Source organism: Salvia hispanica, unplaced genomic scaffold (genome assembly GCF_023119035.1).
Source record: "Salvia hispanica cultivar TCC Black 2014 unplaced genomic scaffold, UniMelb_Shisp_WGS_1.0 HiC_scaffold_167, whole genome shotgun sequence".
Taxonomy (NCBI): Eukaryota; Viridiplantae; Streptophyta; class Magnoliopsida; order Lamiales; family Lamiaceae; genus Salvia; species Salvia hispanica.
Genome location: NW_025951879.1, coordinates 155,616 through 174,186, shown reverse-complemented (window position 1 = coordinate 174,186; position 18,571 = coordinate 155,616). Strand labels below are relative to the sequence as shown.

Sequence of the window (18,571 nt, the reverse complement as noted above, 5' to 3'; positions counted from 1 at the left end):
CATCAACAACTTGGAAAAACATATATTTGTAACCAGATCATGTTTGTCAAAACATTATGTTATATGCGACACATGCATGAATATGATGGTTTAATTTAAATTAATTAATCCTATTTCAAACGACAAAAGTTTTTGATTTTTCAAATGTTATCTTAAGAAATGATTGGCTTTTTAATTTGTAAAATACTTTGCTATACATTAAAATTAAAACAAAACTTAGGTACTCCCAATATATAAATGCAAGAAAACATTTAGGAAAATAGCACCAATTAATAAATACTATGATGATAAAAGATGGGAGTTAAGATGACTAGTCTCCATTATCATATAAGTGGGCAAGAGAGAGATGCATGTACATGTAATTACAAAATTATACCGAAAAAACAACAAAATCTTTATACAACTATCATTACTCAAAAATGAAACATAAAATTAATTAATATATAAAGAAAAGAAGCGACACTTCTCGATTGGGATGTGTAATAATCTAAAAAATAAATATGTCACAAGATTGCATTGATAGATAGTTAATAATAGGTGATAAGTGTCCAATGATCACATGGTCTTGTATATTGAGACATGCACATGAAGGCCCACATTGTTAGTACCATAACTAATACAATACATTAATTTCTTAAGCCAACTTGGATATTATAGCCCCACATTTGAACAACATAATTTTTTTATGCAAATTAGAAATTTAATAATAAAAGGTCTTTTGAGTACGATATACATAATACTTAAGGCTTCCATCATCAACTTACATTCCAATTGATTGTCAAATTATTCAAAATTGATTAAAGTAGCAATTAATTAATGATTTTTTGCAACCAATGATTTATGATGGAGAGGCGTTGATGGAATTTCGGATTTCCTACTTAAACCGAGCCCTGATGTTGAACAATTTATAGATTTTATAAATATGTTGTTTTGAGTTAGTATTTTTTTTTAATTGAATTAAAGTTAAATAAATGAAAATAACTACTTTAACTAACTATGCTTATGGGGTATAAGTTATCTAATATTTGAGTACATTAATTAGATCGTGGGTACTAAAGTTCAAAATAAATAGCCTACGCCTATTCTACTGCCACCTAGAGAAGTTTGATTTTAACCGAACCTACAATTAACCGCCGGTTTGGAATCAGAGTGAGTCGGCTAAACCATAATCGCCATCCCAGTGTATTGGGGTCGATTAGGCGGATAAGATTTAAATGAAAATGGAATCAGAATCACTAGTACATGCTGGTTCAGGCGGTTTTGAGGTGTTGCATGTGGAGGTTCGTGGCGGTTTAGGAATATGGTGTAACGCCCTAGACAAAATTAGGGAGCGAACGTCAGCGCTTTGACACAAATAAGAAGAACTCTTACTTCTAAAGCGAATAGGATATAAATGAACCGAAACACACACAAAAGAACGAAATTTCCGAGAATATGCAAATATAACTCGAGTACTGCAAATTCGATTTGAGCTTAACGAATTTGATAGATGCTAATCATTTTAACAAGGTGCATCTTTTTATTTTGTAACATCCATTTCAAAATAATTCCAATGTTAAGCGTGCTTAGCCTTTGGCAATTCTAAGTTAGTGACCATAGGAACTTCACAGTGAGCATGTGAGTGAAGACAAAATACGCAAAAATCACTTGTACTGATATGTGGGCACAACTATCAATTTGTGAGCCGAGTTAGTACATATGGGCTAGTTGTTGTTCATGTTTGTATGTTCTAACACAACCACCCCCCCTCCCAAAAAAAAAAGAAAAAAAAGAAACATGCAACATTTTTATCCTATAAGTTTGTACGTTGGCACAATGTTTCTACTTCTACATGTAATATGCATATTGACTTGACTGTGTTACACATAATTATTATCATTAATAATGAATATCTCTAATGTTAGGAATTCAAACAAAATCCCAGTCGCAAAAGAGCATTATTATGTGATTATTTTTGGAAAAAATCTTATTTAATTTCAACATGATTATTAGTGCAGTGCCAAGGCTCATACCATAATAGTTAGATTTTGTAGGCATGTGTGACACGGACAAGTGTTTATATTAGTACGAGAATATTTGGACCCAAAATACAACCATAACATAACATATTTCAAACGAATTATTGTTTTAGTTGCAATACTTCGATTTTCGTAACGTCTATAATTCTTGTTCCCAACCCCAACATTTTTTATGAAAAAAAATACTCAACATGTTATGTCACCAATTCGCATTATGTGAATGTGAATAATTCATTATATTCTTTCTATCTTTACTCTATTAACTTCACTCATGATCCGGCACAAAAATTTAATGCACAACGACCATGAAAATATGCACATGTTGCCTACTCCTTTCAATATAGTAAAGCAAAATATGACATAAATTCTCAATATTTGAATACTAGTAAAAACCATTAAAAAAATAATACAATAGTATATAGCTAAACTAAATAAACAATAATATTACTACTACCATTTAGAATATTTTCCCATTTCCAAATTAATGAATATTCAAAAATTTGCTATTAATAAATGTAAAATCTAATGAAATCTCCATTCCTTGTTGTCCCCTATCGACTTGATAGTGATCATATTTCATCTAAATATTACTAGATTTCATTTAAAGGGATGAGTGATCCATTTTTACAAAGGAAAAAATTGCCAAATAAATCATGAAAGATGGTTAAATTCTTGTTAGTCCAAAACTTCCCAAAATATGAAAAATAAATCATTAAATATGAAATTTTCTCAATCATCTCATCCTTCCCTTTTCCGGCGATACGTGCTGATATGGTAGTCTGTTTTAAATAAATGAATAAAACGGTGTTGTAAAATGACAATTGAAAATTTCAATTTTCCAAACAACAATTAAAAATTTAATCTTTCGTGATTTATTTTTCACATTTTGAAGTATGTAAAGGACCAAAATATGACCATATATATTTCACATTTATATGACAATTTACCCTTCCAAAAAATTACAATAACTTCACCATTTCCAAAAACAATCATACGATCATATATCACATGAACAACTCTAGTCGAAAACACTCTCCATTCAGCAATTGTTTGCCCTTAAATTGCATAAAACTCGTACAATGACCATCACAAAAATATTTGATTATTACCTTTACAAATTTACAATATTGAAACTTTGAGTTTAAAATTGAAAAACTAAAAAGCCCTACACCACTGCTTTTCCCCCTATGCACTTGTCTTCTTCCCATCCAACATCACTTTCTTCGTTATTGCTCTTCTCTCTCCCCTCGCAGTAATATGTATCTATCGTTGGTCCATCCCACTTTATAACCCTCTCATTACATATCATTTTCTTATCTTCCCCCTCCTACCATTCTAGCTACTCTATATCTACACACTCTCTCTTCATATATATACACACACCCCTCTCTTCCTCTTCCTCCCCTCCTTCTTACATCCACAACTTCCCCTATTCACACACACAATCAATCCATCTTCAACTATGTCTGGGAGAAGATCACGACAATCGTCCACCACCTCAAGAATCACAGACGATCAGATCATCGATCTCGTCTCCAAACTCCACCAATTCCTCCCTGAAATCCGCAACACCCGCCGCTCCAACAAGGTACTACTACTACTCTCCACTTGTACTTTTACGATCATCGTTGTTGCTGTTGCTGCTGTTGTTGCCATTGGCAATGTAATCAATTTTAATAATTATGTCTCTTTTTTTGAATTTACCTGTGTTTAACTTATTATTAATTGTTGTTGCGATTCATTACATATTTTGATGAACAAAATTCGGCTCTTTAACTCATTGTACGCGCAGGCGCATCAGACAGTAGTACAGTGCGCCTGCGCGTACAAGCGCCATGTGTCTGCCTGAAAAGCCAATATGCATGATATGTGTTTGTGCACAGTAAAAAGTAGAAGTACTAAAATTGATAACTACATAACATTGCATTGCATGCATGTGTTAGTGTTTCAACCTTTATTATAGTATAATTTAATAATTAATTGATTAATTGCAGGCTTCTGCAAATAAGGTGCTTCAAGAGACTTGCAACTACATCAGAAATTTGCACAAAGAGGTGGATGATTTGAGTGAGAGGCTGTCGCAGCTACTGTCGTCGATTGATGCAGATAGTCCAGAAGCAGCCATAATTAGGAGCTTAATCTGAGTGATTATGTATTAATTAATTATTATTATTATATATAGGATTATTTCTGTCTTTTCAGTTTTAATTATGTATTATATGTTAAGGTTGATCATCACTAGTATTCGATCCGGATCGACATTAATTAATATGAGTCGATTTGCTCTGTTATATATTTGAGATCGTATTAAATAAATTAAAATTATCGCCAACGTTGTCATGTTTTTCCTTTTTGATGCATTAAATTATCTTCATTATTTCAACCATAATGTAGCGAATTAAAATAAAAAGTGGAGTGTTAATTAAAATAATAGTATAATAATTTGAGGAACAATATCTTCCCCATAATGCACTGTTGCATTCAAGACAAGGAAGTATATGGAACAAAATATATCTCTTTCTCAATCGATATTCTTTAACCACTACTTATTCTATTTTATTTTCCGAAATAGCTTTCCTCCATCTTCAAACACATCAAATTAAATCAATTTCACTTCTCCCACCTAAAATCAATACACTGTCTTGCAATCAACACACATTCATCGCCTGTTATGTTAAAAACCAAAAAAAATTTCAACATCAAATCATGTTTAGTCACAGCCACATTTTTCCAAGAAGGCAAATTGAGATTCAAAATCAATTGGGATTAAGAAACAAAGCATGATGTGAAAGCGAGATTAAGTAAGTTGTACATTGTCGTGCAGATAGGATTAAGGCATACAAAAACATGATTAAACCCTTAATGACGAAGGTGTTGGGAAAATGGCATTAATCTCTGCTGGGACAAATCTGCCCCCCAACAGGGGATAGATAGAGACATTGCTTTTTGGAAATAACTCGTGTCTTAATCAAAAAAGGCATTCATAATTGCTGCGTATTAATTAGAGATAGGTAGTCACTAATTGCTAATTAACACGTTGATTACGACGCTACAAACATTTTCCTGTACCGTATAGTGTTGGTCACCTTATTAGCTAACATCCAAATCTTCTATAATCTGTCTATTTTCTTATTTCAAATTTTTCCTCTAATGTGACTGCCCTTATAGCGTACATGATTCAGATTTTTGGACTTGTTATATGAATATATGATTAAGATTTTAAATACCCTTCACCTAGACTTGATTAAGATTGTTACAATTGTTTGTCAATTATTCTTAGTTTCAATTTGAGTATAATAATCTACATATACTTAAATTTTCTTAATGCACAATTAATTATTGATTTGGAAAAGCGTAACTTTTAATGGCATATAATATTATACTAAAAATACGGCAATAAATCTTCACTCCACTCTTTTTTCAAAGAAAGATGCAAGGGCTTTTATAAACTTAATGGACTTGAAACATATAAATGGGCTGACTGAGCCCAATTAATTATGTGTATATTTATAGATTTGGGCTGATTATGAACCAGAACAATTGAATAAGTAAATCACAGCCCAATGGGCTTATTCCAAACATAACTGGACTAAACAATATTTTGTGCATAACAGATTATTCTATTTAAACAAAATATGTAACTAAATTTTTTATGTCATTAAGTTTGTGGTCAGTCGAGCCTAATCTTGCTAATCGAACCTGCTCACGAGTCTTCAATTAAGTCAGTACACGAATCTCCAGTCGTACATTTAATCCAGTTTTTACTAAAGCTCTATAACATGCTTATCAAATATCAAGCGTACATTTTGATTTATTCATGAAATTTTAATGAGGTCGAACAATATTTACATGAAGATTAGATGAGCTGAGCTCAAAATTAGCTCTAAAAAAATCATACTTCATCCTCGTATAAAAATAGACACTCTTAAATCGTTATGAGTTTTAATATACAATTAACAAAACAATGAGGTAAAATAAAAGTAATAAAATAATCCTATTAGGATAATAGTAAGAAAATTAACTATCGAAGGCAATTTGATTAGTACTACAAAATTAAGAAAATTAAATGCAAAATGAAAGTAATAAAATAATTATATTGGGGATATCGGGTAAATCAACTACCGACGTCGATTTGATTATAAAATTCAAACCTAATTAATGATTATCGACTCGACCCGACCTGATTTCAGATACGATCATTAATCCTGCTCTGGGTGACATGGCGAGATCTGATTGGTCCGAGATCATTTCCACGTGCAGATCACGTGATCTCGTTAATATAAACACTACAAACAATTCGTTAGATTGCTTATACAGTAACTGATTATTTGTCTCAAATCGGTCCCAATATCTAATTCCAATCTGTTCCGCTTCTTCCTATTCTAAAGGTTCGCTATATTTCTCCTTTTTATTTTCCGAATTTTCAGATAGCTTATTTTCAATTTTAATGCTAGCTAGATTAGGAAATTTACTAGTTTCTGGGTGGAAATTGGTAGATTTTCTGCTGTTTCTGTATATTAAATGTTTGAATATTCATAGCGCTCATTTCTATGCTTGTGTGACGGAAATGTTCTTGTTGAGTCATCTGAGGAAAGTCACTTTAGATTGTCCCTTTTTTTAGCAATTTATTTTCACTGTTTGCAAAAGGCCTGCTTTTGAACTGTTAATTTGCCTGGTTTGATGTCTTGATTTTGATTTTTTGTGGAATTTGTTCTTTTTTTATTTCATTCATGAATTCATGATAAATTGATAAGTGCTGGTTTCATCTTTTCTGTATTCCTTTTGAATTAATCTTCAACTAGTTTAGAGATTATTATCTGTGCCTAACTGCCTATAGAAATAGAATTATATTAATTTTGACTTGTGGTACACATTTCAAAAATATTGCCTCGATCCTAATTATATTATCTCTAAATCATTTTTGGATTGTCTCATTTTGTTTCAAGATTGTGCACAAGTAGGGCAAGTAGGCAGGAGAGAGTATTATGCAAATAAAAATAGAACATGAAAGTAAATGTAAAATGTAAGTAAAGGGATTGAATGAGAAAATTAGTGCTTTGAATTGGGATGCCAAAAGAAAAGAGACTTATTTGCGTGCATCACTCAGCTTGATTTGCCTTGAAAGTCTACATGTTTAGTTAAAATATTATGTCTCGATATGCTAATTGGTTATGAAACCAATTAGCAGTGGTTTTTCCTACTAAAGTGAGTAGTTCTCTTTAATTTATATACAAACTCCCTTTACTAGAGTTTCAAACAAATCCTATAATGATTTAAGTGTTCATCTGCATCACAATAGCATCTAATTGTAGTATTCTTTCCTTCTTGTAGCTCTACTTTGCTCAATATACATTGTAGTAGCCTTTCATATGAATAATTTTCTGTTGTAGGGATTGAGTCTCTGAAGAAAAGAAGGTTCTTGGTTGAATGGAGTACTCGAGGGGTCAGTATATGGTAGAAGTAATCGGACTTCCACCAGAAGCGAGTAGGGAAGACGTCTACCAGTTCTTCATCAACTGTGGCAATATCAGGCACTTACAAATCACCAGGTTGGCTTGCTAACTTTTCATAAAATGTTTAGTCCAACATATATAACAATATACTCATCTTTGATATGTTGAATGCTATTTAACAATGTGTTTGATGTCAATTCTACATGTAAAGAAAGCTAATATACTCTGTAATCAAGAAACAAAAATTTAGTACTAAATGTGGATGGGAATTTTGATTGCAGGGTGAGTAGTGATGTCTCTATGGCACACGTTGAATTCGAAGATGCTTATTCTGTGAAAGTTGCTCTCCTTCTCAGCGTAAGTCTCTTTTTTGCTTGATAAGTTGCTCAGTATTCTCGTTTTATGTTCGTGCTTTAGCTAAACTTGTTTGTGAATGTGGAACGAATTTCAGGGATCTGAGATTGCGAATCAGCCAGTAGCGATATCTAGCTGTGGAGCGTATAACGTTGATCCATCTCCATCATTATTTGTTGAGGTTGGTACATATGGAAATTGATTCATAACTCATGAAGAATTCAATTTTGGATGCATTAGCTTGTAACTTCGTACTTGGCAGGGACAGCGGTCTGATCAGTTTGTGTCAAGCCCTGGGGAGGCGGTGACGGTGGTGCAACAAGTGGTCCAAAACATGATTGCAAAGGGGTATGTGTTGGGGAAAGATGCACTGTCCAAAGCCAAAGCATTGGATGAATCCCACCAGGTTTCATCAAGTGCAGCTGCCAAGATTGCAGAGTTCAGCAAAAGAATTGGACTGACCGACAAAATTCAGACGGGAGTGCAAGCTGGCAAGGGCATCGAAGAGAAGTATCATGTCTACGACATGACTAAAACTGCAGCAGTGTACTCGGGGAAGACGGCTGTGGCGGCTGCAAGTGCTGTTGTTAACAGCACTTACTTTGCTAAAGGGGCTCTCTGGGTTTCGGACGTCTTAGACCGCGCGTCTAAGGCTGCGGCCGACTTAGGAAACAAAAACAACCATGTCCAAAAGTAGGCACTGATAACATTATATTTGCTGATTTGCTACACCTTAATTTGCAATAACTAGATGGTTTGGAACAATTTGGTGATCTGTGGTGGAACATTGAATGTGACATTTTGAGTACAGTGTTGCTAATGTATAATAATTGATGGATATTTTTTATTTTTTATTTATGTAGTAGGGCTGGATTCAGAAATAAAGGCCACATGAATATGATAAGATTCGTATACATCAGTATTTCTTTTAACAGTTGTAACTGATCAGCCATTCATTTTTTTGGGGAGAGGTATTTTTGTTTGAGAAGTTCATCTTTGTTTGTTGATTATAAACTGTCCAAAATTACTATATTTTCTTTGGGATAATTAAGGGTAATTGCGAGATGTCAATGACACCTTCAACTAATTTGAAAATATATTTATAAGTATAACACTGAATTTTGTGCCCAATTATATTAACCCAGGTTTCGGTTGTCACTTACGTCATCAGCAAATTTGATAAAATACACGTCAGCGTTACATTGAAACTACTTCAGCAAAACTCAGGTATGTTTTTCATGCAAATTTCTTCATATGAATATAAGTATGTAATTAGGATTTCTTTAGAATTATCTTTAATTTTGTATATAGTTTGTGAAAAAAAATTAAATCGACAGAGTTACACTCATCAATCATCATTGTGTCCCATTGAAAATGAAACATTTTCCTCTTTAGAATGTTCCATTAAAAATGAAATGTTTGCTAAAATGGAAACAACAACATCTCTACCTTTTCATCTTTCTTAATTTATTTTCTCTTCATTAACACATAAAACACAATGTACAAAATCTCGTGCCAAAAAATTAAATGTTTCATATTTATTATTAGGACAAATGGCGAATACAAAATTTTTAGGTTCTGAGATATCGGAGGAGAGAAAAAGTGAATGATAGTTGCTATTCAAAACCAAAGGCATCATTGGAAATTCAAAATCTATTTCAACATAGAATTGAATTTACTTCGGCATGACACAAATTGAAGGAATCATGACATATTTTCGAGTCCTAAGATGTTATAATTGGTTGTTAAGTGGCGTTAATCACAACGGTCTAACTAGCATGTTTTTAGAGCCCAAATATGTATTCATTCAATAAGATAGATGTATCAATCGTATAATCTTCATCATCCAATGACTGAAAATGATTCCTATGATAAAGAAGGGTTCTCGTGGATGTAGCATTATAGTAGCACATAAATATCTAGATATGAAAGTACTTAAAACAGGAAAAATTCAAGATATATATGGAGCAAAATGCTCAAAGTGCTACTATTATTTAGACTGGTCCAGATTATTTAAGAATGGTTAACATCGATGACCCCATTCTGATTCATTTGTACTAATATTACTGAAAGATGCTATATATATGCAGCTCCCTTTGAAAGCAACTTTCAAAAATACATATATCTATTTTATTGGTTTACAAGTAAATCAAATAAAAAATACTATTTGAATTCCTCTGTTTTAAGACCTCTATTATTTTAGGGGTCTCCAAAGATTTCTCTTTTTGATATCAAAAAAATATTGTCTTTTCTTAAAAAGCAATCATGCTAGAGTAAAGCTACAAAATATTGCAAATATGTGATCAGAAATTATTTTATTAAAAACCATATCTCAATCTATTTCTCTTTTCACATAAAACTTGATCTACATTCTCCTTGAGGCACAGGAAAATGCTAGCTACTATTACAAAAAAAATGGAACATTATGGTAAATAATAATCTCCTATTATTTCAAATTTTCAACCATGTGTTGCATCACCATCAATCAATTCGGTAGCTCTAATCTCACTTGTCAAAACACATTTGTCATCTTATTAGTATGATTTATCTATCTATTTGTTTTTTTAAAATCTTTTTTGACAAGATATATCCCTAAATTTCAATGTATATGATTGCCTTTACCTTATTGTTGAAACTTAATTCACTTTTGAGGAGCGCCATCTGCTGTAACATTCAGCTTCGATGCACCCTTAATTGTTTATAAATAAAAAAGTCACTCCACATATTAAAAGGCAATAATTTCATTTAAATGCAAACAATTTGAGTTAAACTGATTGTCACTTTCTTATACCCTCTGCACATGTTGAATTAATGATAATATATGTGTTTATATATATTGTTTGGCGGTCAATTTAATTGCAACACCTAAATAAATTACAATGCAAGTTTTCAACTGTTATTCACCTTTTCATTCTAATATTATAATTTCTAGATGTAAAAACCATACACATTGCAGCTAGTACATGTACATCAGCACTACCGTTATCGTGCCAACTTTGGATGTATAATCTTGCACCAACAAAAAAATATAGGAAAATACAGATCTCAACTTTTAGTGTATAAATCGTACTCCAATTTCAATTTGTTGCGTTTCAAATTAATACTAAAAACAGAGAAAACTCTGAGAAGATGACATCATAAAAATATATCTTGCAAATAAAGTAAAATATATATCTTGAATGATAATCCCTTGAGAAGGCCTTGATATCTGAGGTCGTGGATGGGTTTAGTGTTTCTTTTCGAGCATTTGGTTAAGGTCGCGGATGTCTGATGGGTCTGCGGTGATGGGCTTGGTGAGGTTATCTCAATATCGGTCGAGCCAGCTATGATCGAACATGTATCATCAGATAGAATATCGGGACTTATGCTAAAATTTTTCAGATTATAGTAATACGTAGTACTTTTTTATGACTTTGATCTATTAGACAGAAAGACAATCATCTTACTATACAAAGTTCGCGGACTAAAAAAGGGTTCCAACTTCGTGGTTTAAGGCGAACTGGGAACCAATACTAGTAGTAGTAATTTTTACTCATAAAAAGGGAAAGTGGAATAGGTTAAGTTCCAGATAAACCGGATTGACTGCGCTGACCACAATCTTTCACCTAATATGTACGACTAGTCTCACTCCCACCACCCTGTTTAATTTCTTGAAAACTCAGTCGCAGATATTATAACAATAGTATTAATTAATCTACGAGTATTAATTAAATAAATTAAAGAAGTCGGCCACCACTAAAACCTCACGAGAATGATTGTTGCCGTCCAACAACTGCAGAACTCAGATATCAACACATTCTTCTATTTCAACAACCATATTAACTCAAAATAAAATAAAATAAATCAAACAACCAGTTTTTCTTGCTTTCCAATTTAAATAAAACAAAAATAAATAAATCAAACAACCAGGTTTTCATGCTTTCCAACTTAGCCTTTCTTCCACTTTGGCAGCCTGCATACAACTTTCTTGAAACCTTTCCTGGTCTAATTTATCATAGCAAACAATAAATAAACAAAAAGTTTGCTTTTACATTTCATTTTAGTTAAAAGGTATATTAAATTAGGACTTGGACTAATAAGGTCTTATTTGACCATAATATAGGAGATTGAAAAGCAGAACACAGAACGAGAAGACATTGCTCAGATTAACATTAATTTGAAGAAAACAAACAAATACTACTAGTAGAGTATTAGTAATGTATTAAGAATCAATACACTAATCTACAGTATTTACAGCAATCAAACATCTATGTTGATGTAAATTAAGTAGAAAATGTATCACACTCATGCTTGAACACAACAAACAGCATCAACTGAAGAAATGCAATATTTTCTTCACTTTAATGTAAATTAAACTCCCAAAAATTGTATATGAACCAAAAATCAAGATGGTTTGATTTTTCTTCAATCGCAACAAATCGGGCATCGTATAAGCCCGTTTTCGTTGCAATCGGGGCATCTCTTGAACCCGCATTCCTCATTGTCATCGTCGTCGCCGTCATCGTTGTCGTTGCCATCATTTCCATCTTCGTCTTCGTCTTTGTTTTCGGAATCCGCATCATAGTATATTTTACAACTCCCCGAACACGTCTCGCACGGGACGAACCTGACGTCACCGCACGCCTCACACCCGGCCGCGAGCCCTCCTTCATCGGCCGGCTCGCAATTCTCCACCAGCTTCCCCAGCATCCCCTCCTCGTTGAGGCGGCGAATCTCGTCGGCCCCGCCGACGAGCTTTCCGTTGAGGAAGACGCTGGGGAGGCCAATGCCGCCGGCCTCGGCCGCCAGCAGCGCCGTCTTGAGCTCCTCCTTGAAGCCGGAGTGCATCGACACGTCCCTCTCGTCGACCTTCGCCCCCAGTCCCTTCAGCATCACTCTCACGTGGCAGCAATCCTCGTACGTCTTCCTCACGCCGCGCAAGCTCGTGAAATACACGATCAATTTGTCCTTTTCCTTCTTCTCCTTTTCGCTCTGTTTTTCGTCTTCTCCGATTGGCCGGAGGTGGAACGGATTCGCCGGCGGGAGATCCTCCAGCGCCCTCCGCAGCGTGGCGATCACGCCGGTGTCGAATTCGGAGGCGATTGAGGTGTCGTTGGAGCTGATTTCGGTGTCACCGTCGCTGCTGCTGCTCCCGCCGCTGATTTCCTTGACGCGCGGCGTCGGCTGATCGTCGGCGCCGGAGCCGACGTGGAAGGAGAAGCTGCGGAAGTGGGCGGGGCGGAGGGGGCTGGAGTCCTCGAGGCCCTCCATCATCTCCCAAGCGTCGATCGTCTCCGGTTCACCCGGCGGAGTAATGACCGGAGTCATGGGGGGCAATTTGGGGATTTTGGAGTCGATCATGTGGGACCATGTCTTCGCCTCAATCATCCCCATCGCGAATTCCTCCTTCACCGATGGAATTACCTCTTTCTCCTTCTCTTTCTCAATCTCTGCATCTTCAATTGACGGTTTCTGATTCCGATCGTCGGTGGATTTGTCGGCGGCGAGGGTTTGGATGAGGGGATCGAGCTTGAGGGATCCCAATGTGGAGGAAGTGAGGGCGACGAGATGGTAGCTGTCCCCTGTCTTCTGCGGCGGGTGGTGCACGTGCATCGAGTAGCTCCGCCGCACCGGAGAGTAGGGGCGCTGGCAGCTCCGGCAGACTTTCGGCTTCGACGTGGCGCAGCCCATTGCTCAATCAAAGGCGGAAGCACACACAGAATATTCGTATTTATATTTATAGGCAATGAAATTCTCGAGAAATATTTAACTTTATGAAAAGGCGTTCATGTGAAAGGATTGGATGAGCTGTATGTAAATGATGGATTTGTTAGAAATACTTAAACAATTGGGAAAAATCGAGGAAACTAAAGGAATTGGATTAGAATAAAGGAATGTGGAAATTATTTTCAAGAAAACATCAATTTGAGGCCATGATTAACAAGGCGACAAGAGTTCTGAAACAAAAGACAATAGAATGCAAGAATTGGGAATTTGTAATGGAATTCAGATTTAGAAGAAATTCAGAAGAAATACAAGAAAACCCTTTTCCCAGTCAAAACCACTACACAAGGAAGGGAAGACTGCTTCTTTTCTTGCTTACCACTCTCTCTAGAAAGACTGAAGAGAAATTCAGTCTGAGATGGATTGGGATTTTAGTCTTTTACCGAGTGGTGCACAACAATTGGAAGAAAATCAATTTTAAAAATGAGAAGGGAGTGTCTCCTTTTTAAATATTTATATTTTGTTAATATTAATTGTAAAAAAATTGTGGCAAAAAGAGAGTGGATGACGGGAAATGCGGGAGTTATTGCTTGAATGGCTCCATCGATTAATAATAGTGGAAGCCCACAAAAATTGAATTAGTATTATTATTAGACGGCTGAATTAGTATATTCTTTAAATTAATTATATTTTGAATTAAATTATCATCTCCACTAAGATACAGGGGAATTTTGAACTGAAATTGGGGTGGTGGTGGAATATATTTCGGGAATCGATTGTTAGGATTAAGAAATGCAACATTCACTAATTTGTTATAGCATTTCCTTTTTGGTGTATTTTATTATCATGGTTGTTGATAGGGCAGAGCTAGTCATACTCATACCTAATGTGTCCATACATGTAGGATATATTTGTAATTTAAAAATTTAATGGATCTAGTAATTAAGATGTACCCTTAGCCGAGATTTAGGAATAGATTGGCAAAATTGAAAAGTCAAATTTCAAATTTTAAATTTAAAGTTCGATTTCTTTCTAAAGAAACAAAATACTTAATTGCACATAAATTAATTTAACTAATTCAGTTAATTTGAGGCCCTCGTTTTCAGATACGTTACACTTAATTTAAACCTTTTTAATTAATAAAAGAGTTCCATATGTTTCCATTGTAACAAAATATTTCCCATAAATTAATTGAACTGATTAAGTTAATCTGGCCCCCTCATTTTCAGATATGTTCAAGTTGAATTTGAACTTTGTAACTAATAAAAGAGTGATGTTAATTAAACCAGAATAATGTAGTGAGCCACGAATATTAATAAACAAGCAAAAGTCCATGTATTTGTCGATGTAGTAAATCATTTAACTATAATTTATTAATAGTCATTTTAATCCAAAATTGATGGGGTAATATGTAAAAGTATTTGAATGGTAGGAGTATCAATTAAGAGTTTTTATTTTTTTAGTTTATTTATGTGATTGTCCATCATAATGTGGTTGCGTGATTTTATTGTTAATAAAATTCCAACTAAATTTTTTTTAATCTTACACACGGCTAAATTACTAATTACTACACGTTGCTTGAAATGTGAAAGCAAAACAGTTAGTACAAATTTCTTCTATTGGAATATAGTATATATTTCCTTTTTGACTCATCAAAAGAGATTTTCCTAATGCAATTCCGTGTTACAAAAGTCAGATTATTTTCGTCCAGCGTGACGTGACAACAATGTCCATGATACTAAGTCCAAATTAGAAAATGAACTTAGGAAAGCATCAAATAGCAAAAACAAACAATGACAAATCAACTTGAAAAACAATTAAAAGAGACGAATAAAGAATTGGAAGTATCATTGTATGCCACTTGATTTGAGACAAACGGTAAGTGGGTCGAAACATAATTTGTAGTGCTATTTAGGCCCACAAAATGATATTTACGCTTCTTTTTTATTATTGACGTTGAGTGTTTAGTTGGTGCACTAGTATGTATTATGCCACTATATAATAATCTAGTTAAAAAAATGAAATGTTTTATATGTACAAACTTACTAATTCTTGTGGAGTATGCCGTTTTATGGAGTATTACAAAATTCAACTTTCTTGTTTTGAATATAATTAGTACTCCATATAATTGTATATTAGATCTGTGAATCAAGATATATTGTTAATTAGATTTGTGAATCAAGGTTTGATTCTTTCATAAAACAAAAGAATCGGAAAATGTGACATATCCATATCTTATACTACTAATTTTGATAGTACTACTAATTATTTGATTTGACCGCTGTTGGATTTTACAAGATATAAAATTATACTATTAAAGATCAAATTATGAGTAATATTATATAGTATAGTCGATTTTTTTAGCTAAACCATAAAGTCGCATTATACTTTATATTTTCAATTAAGAAAAAGGCTTCGGCAATATTAATACATAAGTATTACTTGATGGCCTCTAATTTCAAAATGTATGTCATAATTTGTAATGAGAGGCAAGCGTTTGTAGCTATCTTATGATCATATCAGTTTATTATTTAGCATTACGTGGCACATATAAAACTATTATTATTATCATTAGTACTGATTTCCAAATCCAACAATAATGGAGTAGTATTTTTAAAATCGCAAGGTGATGATCTAATCGAGTAATTTGCTTTAAACAAATATAAAACACTTAAATTTATCTTCATAAACACTCAACAACTTAATGTTTGTTGTATTATTTTTGCTTCAAGCATAATCGTAGATTTATAAACTAAAGGTAGTAAATAAATAATAAGTCATGAAGATTGATCCACCTCTGTAATGAACTTTTTATAATAAAAACTAATAAATCTTTTCAATTTTGTCATTAGGTCCAAAATTATATGGTAAAAATCAAATCATCTCTTTGTTATATAAATTCGTTATATTCATATTATAGAAAATGCAACCTTACTATTCTCAATATATATATGCCCTATATATGTATGTTTAATGATTGTGGATGCCTTTTTTACATTCCTTTTTTGCTGGAAACTTTGTGTGAATTATATTCCTATATATTCTACGAAGAACCTTTTTTTTTGCTAGGTCATGTCTGGAGAAATTTCATGGTTCCTATATTTTTATCTTTTTTATAATAACCTCAATCCCAATTTTTGTTTTGTAGAGTTAAAATCAGCAATAATATTGAGGTAGCATCCACAAAATTAGAGAATTTTATAGATCAATTTCAATCATAGGTATGGTACGGATAAATATTGACAGCGTGGACATACGCGTGGACAAATAGCGCATCGGGATTGGTGCTTTCTCCCTCGATTCTATCCTTTTCCCCTACACGATTATTTTCATTCACGTGATTGTCACGTTGCTCTAAGTCGAAGCTAAAATCGATGACCAGCTTCCATTAGCATTTTATGGAGTAAATATTGAGATTGAACTTGCTGAGCTCAAAAAATTAAAACAAAAATAAAATTCTATTTTAAAATTAATCGGTGTTGCAAGAGTTTGAATTTTTCCTTATTAGGTTGGCATAAGGTATTTAACTTTTGGTCGTTGTTTGATTAAATAATTGTTCCCAACCTAATTTGTGATACGTTGAATCTAGATTTTATCGTATTTGGGCTTTGGATTAATATTATAGGGTTACGAAATACTCCCTCTATCCCATGTTACTTGCACTTTTTTATTTCGATTAATCATAAATTATTTATAATTATTATATTAAATTAAGTTAAGAGCTCCTTTATTTAAATGATCTGCACATGTGTAGAACAGCACCACTCAAATGGAAACGTCACGACCTTATTTATGCATATTTTCCCCGAATGCTAGAGATTATTTTGGTTTTTGTATGAAATGAAAAATAGCTATAATTCGACTCCTAGCATGAAATCATTTGGATATACTGTATGGATGAATTTTGGATATACTGTATGGATGAATTTTATATTAAGGTCGGGCATTGTTACTTACATTGTCGCAATAAAATACCACTCCATCTCCATTTGTCCAAAAAAATAGAATTTTTTTTTTCTTTTGGTCCATTCCATGAAAATAAAAAGTTTATAGTTTATAAAAATTCTTTCTTTCTAAAAAGTAAGACCTATTTTTCATCAACACACTTTTTTTTCTATACCTTCTATTTAACTAATTTTACATTAAAATCTGTGTAGTTTCAAATGTTTCTATTTTTAGAGTATAGGTAGAGTATTAAAATTTGGATAAAGTGATTTAATTTTATAGCTTCCTTATAATATTGAGTACATTGTGAATGGTATTTATCGGAAAAGAACAATAACAGAGAATATTATTTCTCTTTAAATCCGGATTACTAGAAATAACAAAATATTTAGAATCTTATTAATATTATTCTTTTGATTATAGATATTTAATTGAGCTTTGAGAGGAACAATCTTGAAGGAAGCATATGGGTAACATAAAGAATTCGAAAAATTGAAGCTTTGCCGCTGGCACACCACATCAATGTCGTCCTTTTCTTGGCTATGAAAACTTATGTTGGTAAACATATTTGATTTTGCTCACCTATAAATCAATATATAGTTCATTAAATATATACTCCTAATAATCGCACATATATGAAAACAACGCTCTCACTACCGTTGGTGCGACTCTACTTTCAGTCAACCAAACTAAAAAAACTAAATCCTAAGACTGACTCAAGTAATGAAATCTCGTAATCATAGGAGTATTTAAAAAAATATATATTTTATTTTGTTTCACAAAAACATACGTAGTATGATTTTAAACTTTGGGAGAGGATAAGTATTAACTTCACTTTCTCTTGTGTACTAATTTCTGCTTCTTGGCTATTGTTGCTATATAGTCAACTCGGATTTAGGTCGATGTTGTCTTACTGTAGTATTGTCTATTTCTTGTCTTTTGTTAATTTATTGTAGAGTGAACTATTTAATTGGGTCCTAGACTTGTATGCTCTCACTTTTGCGGTGTCTAAATAAAATTAATATTACCAGCGGTACCCAGACTTGTAGTCATGCACGTTTGAAGGTTTTTTATATTTTTCGTCACTTTTTCTGGACA

General features: G+C 33.2%; 3 protein-coding genes across 3 annotated transcripts; 2 read left to right on the top strand and 1 right to left on the bottom strand.

Moving 5' to 3' along the window:
* Positions 1-3,334: 3,334 nt before the first annotated feature.
* Positions 3,335-4,350, top strand: LOC125198577 (transcription factor PRE5-like). The gene is made up of 2 exons (XM_048096897.1): positions 3,335-3,606; positions 4,013-4,350. The coding sequence occupies exons 1-2, from the start codon at positions 3,481-3,483 to the stop codon at positions 4,160-4,162; spliced, it is 276 nt and encodes a 91-aa protein (XP_047952854.1). The 5' UTR covers positions 3,335-3,480; the 3' UTR covers positions 4,163-4,350.
* Positions 4,351-6,311: 1,961 nt separating this feature from the next.
* On the top strand, positions 6,312-8,677 carry LOC125198546 (binding partner of ACD11 1-like). The gene is made up of 5 exons (XM_048096859.1): positions 6,312-6,406; positions 7,409-7,567; positions 7,753-7,828; positions 7,923-8,006; positions 8,088-8,677. Exons 2-5 carry the CDS (start codon positions 7,446-7,448, stop codon positions 8,520-8,522), a joined length of 717 nt encoding a protein of 238 aa, XP_047952816.1. The 5' UTR covers positions 6,312-6,406; positions 7,409-7,445; the 3' UTR covers positions 8,523-8,677.
* Positions 8,678-11,948: 3,271 nt separating this feature from the next.
* Positions 11,949-13,983, bottom strand: LOC125198543 (uncharacterized protein At3g28850-like). Its single transcript, XM_048096854.1, has one exon. It carries the CDS (start codon positions 13,493-13,495, stop codon positions 12,230-12,232), a length of 1,266 nt encoding a protein of 421 aa, XP_047952811.1. The 5' UTR covers positions 13,496-13,983; the 3' UTR covers positions 11,949-12,229.
* Positions 13,984-18,571: the final 4,588 nt, after the last annotated feature.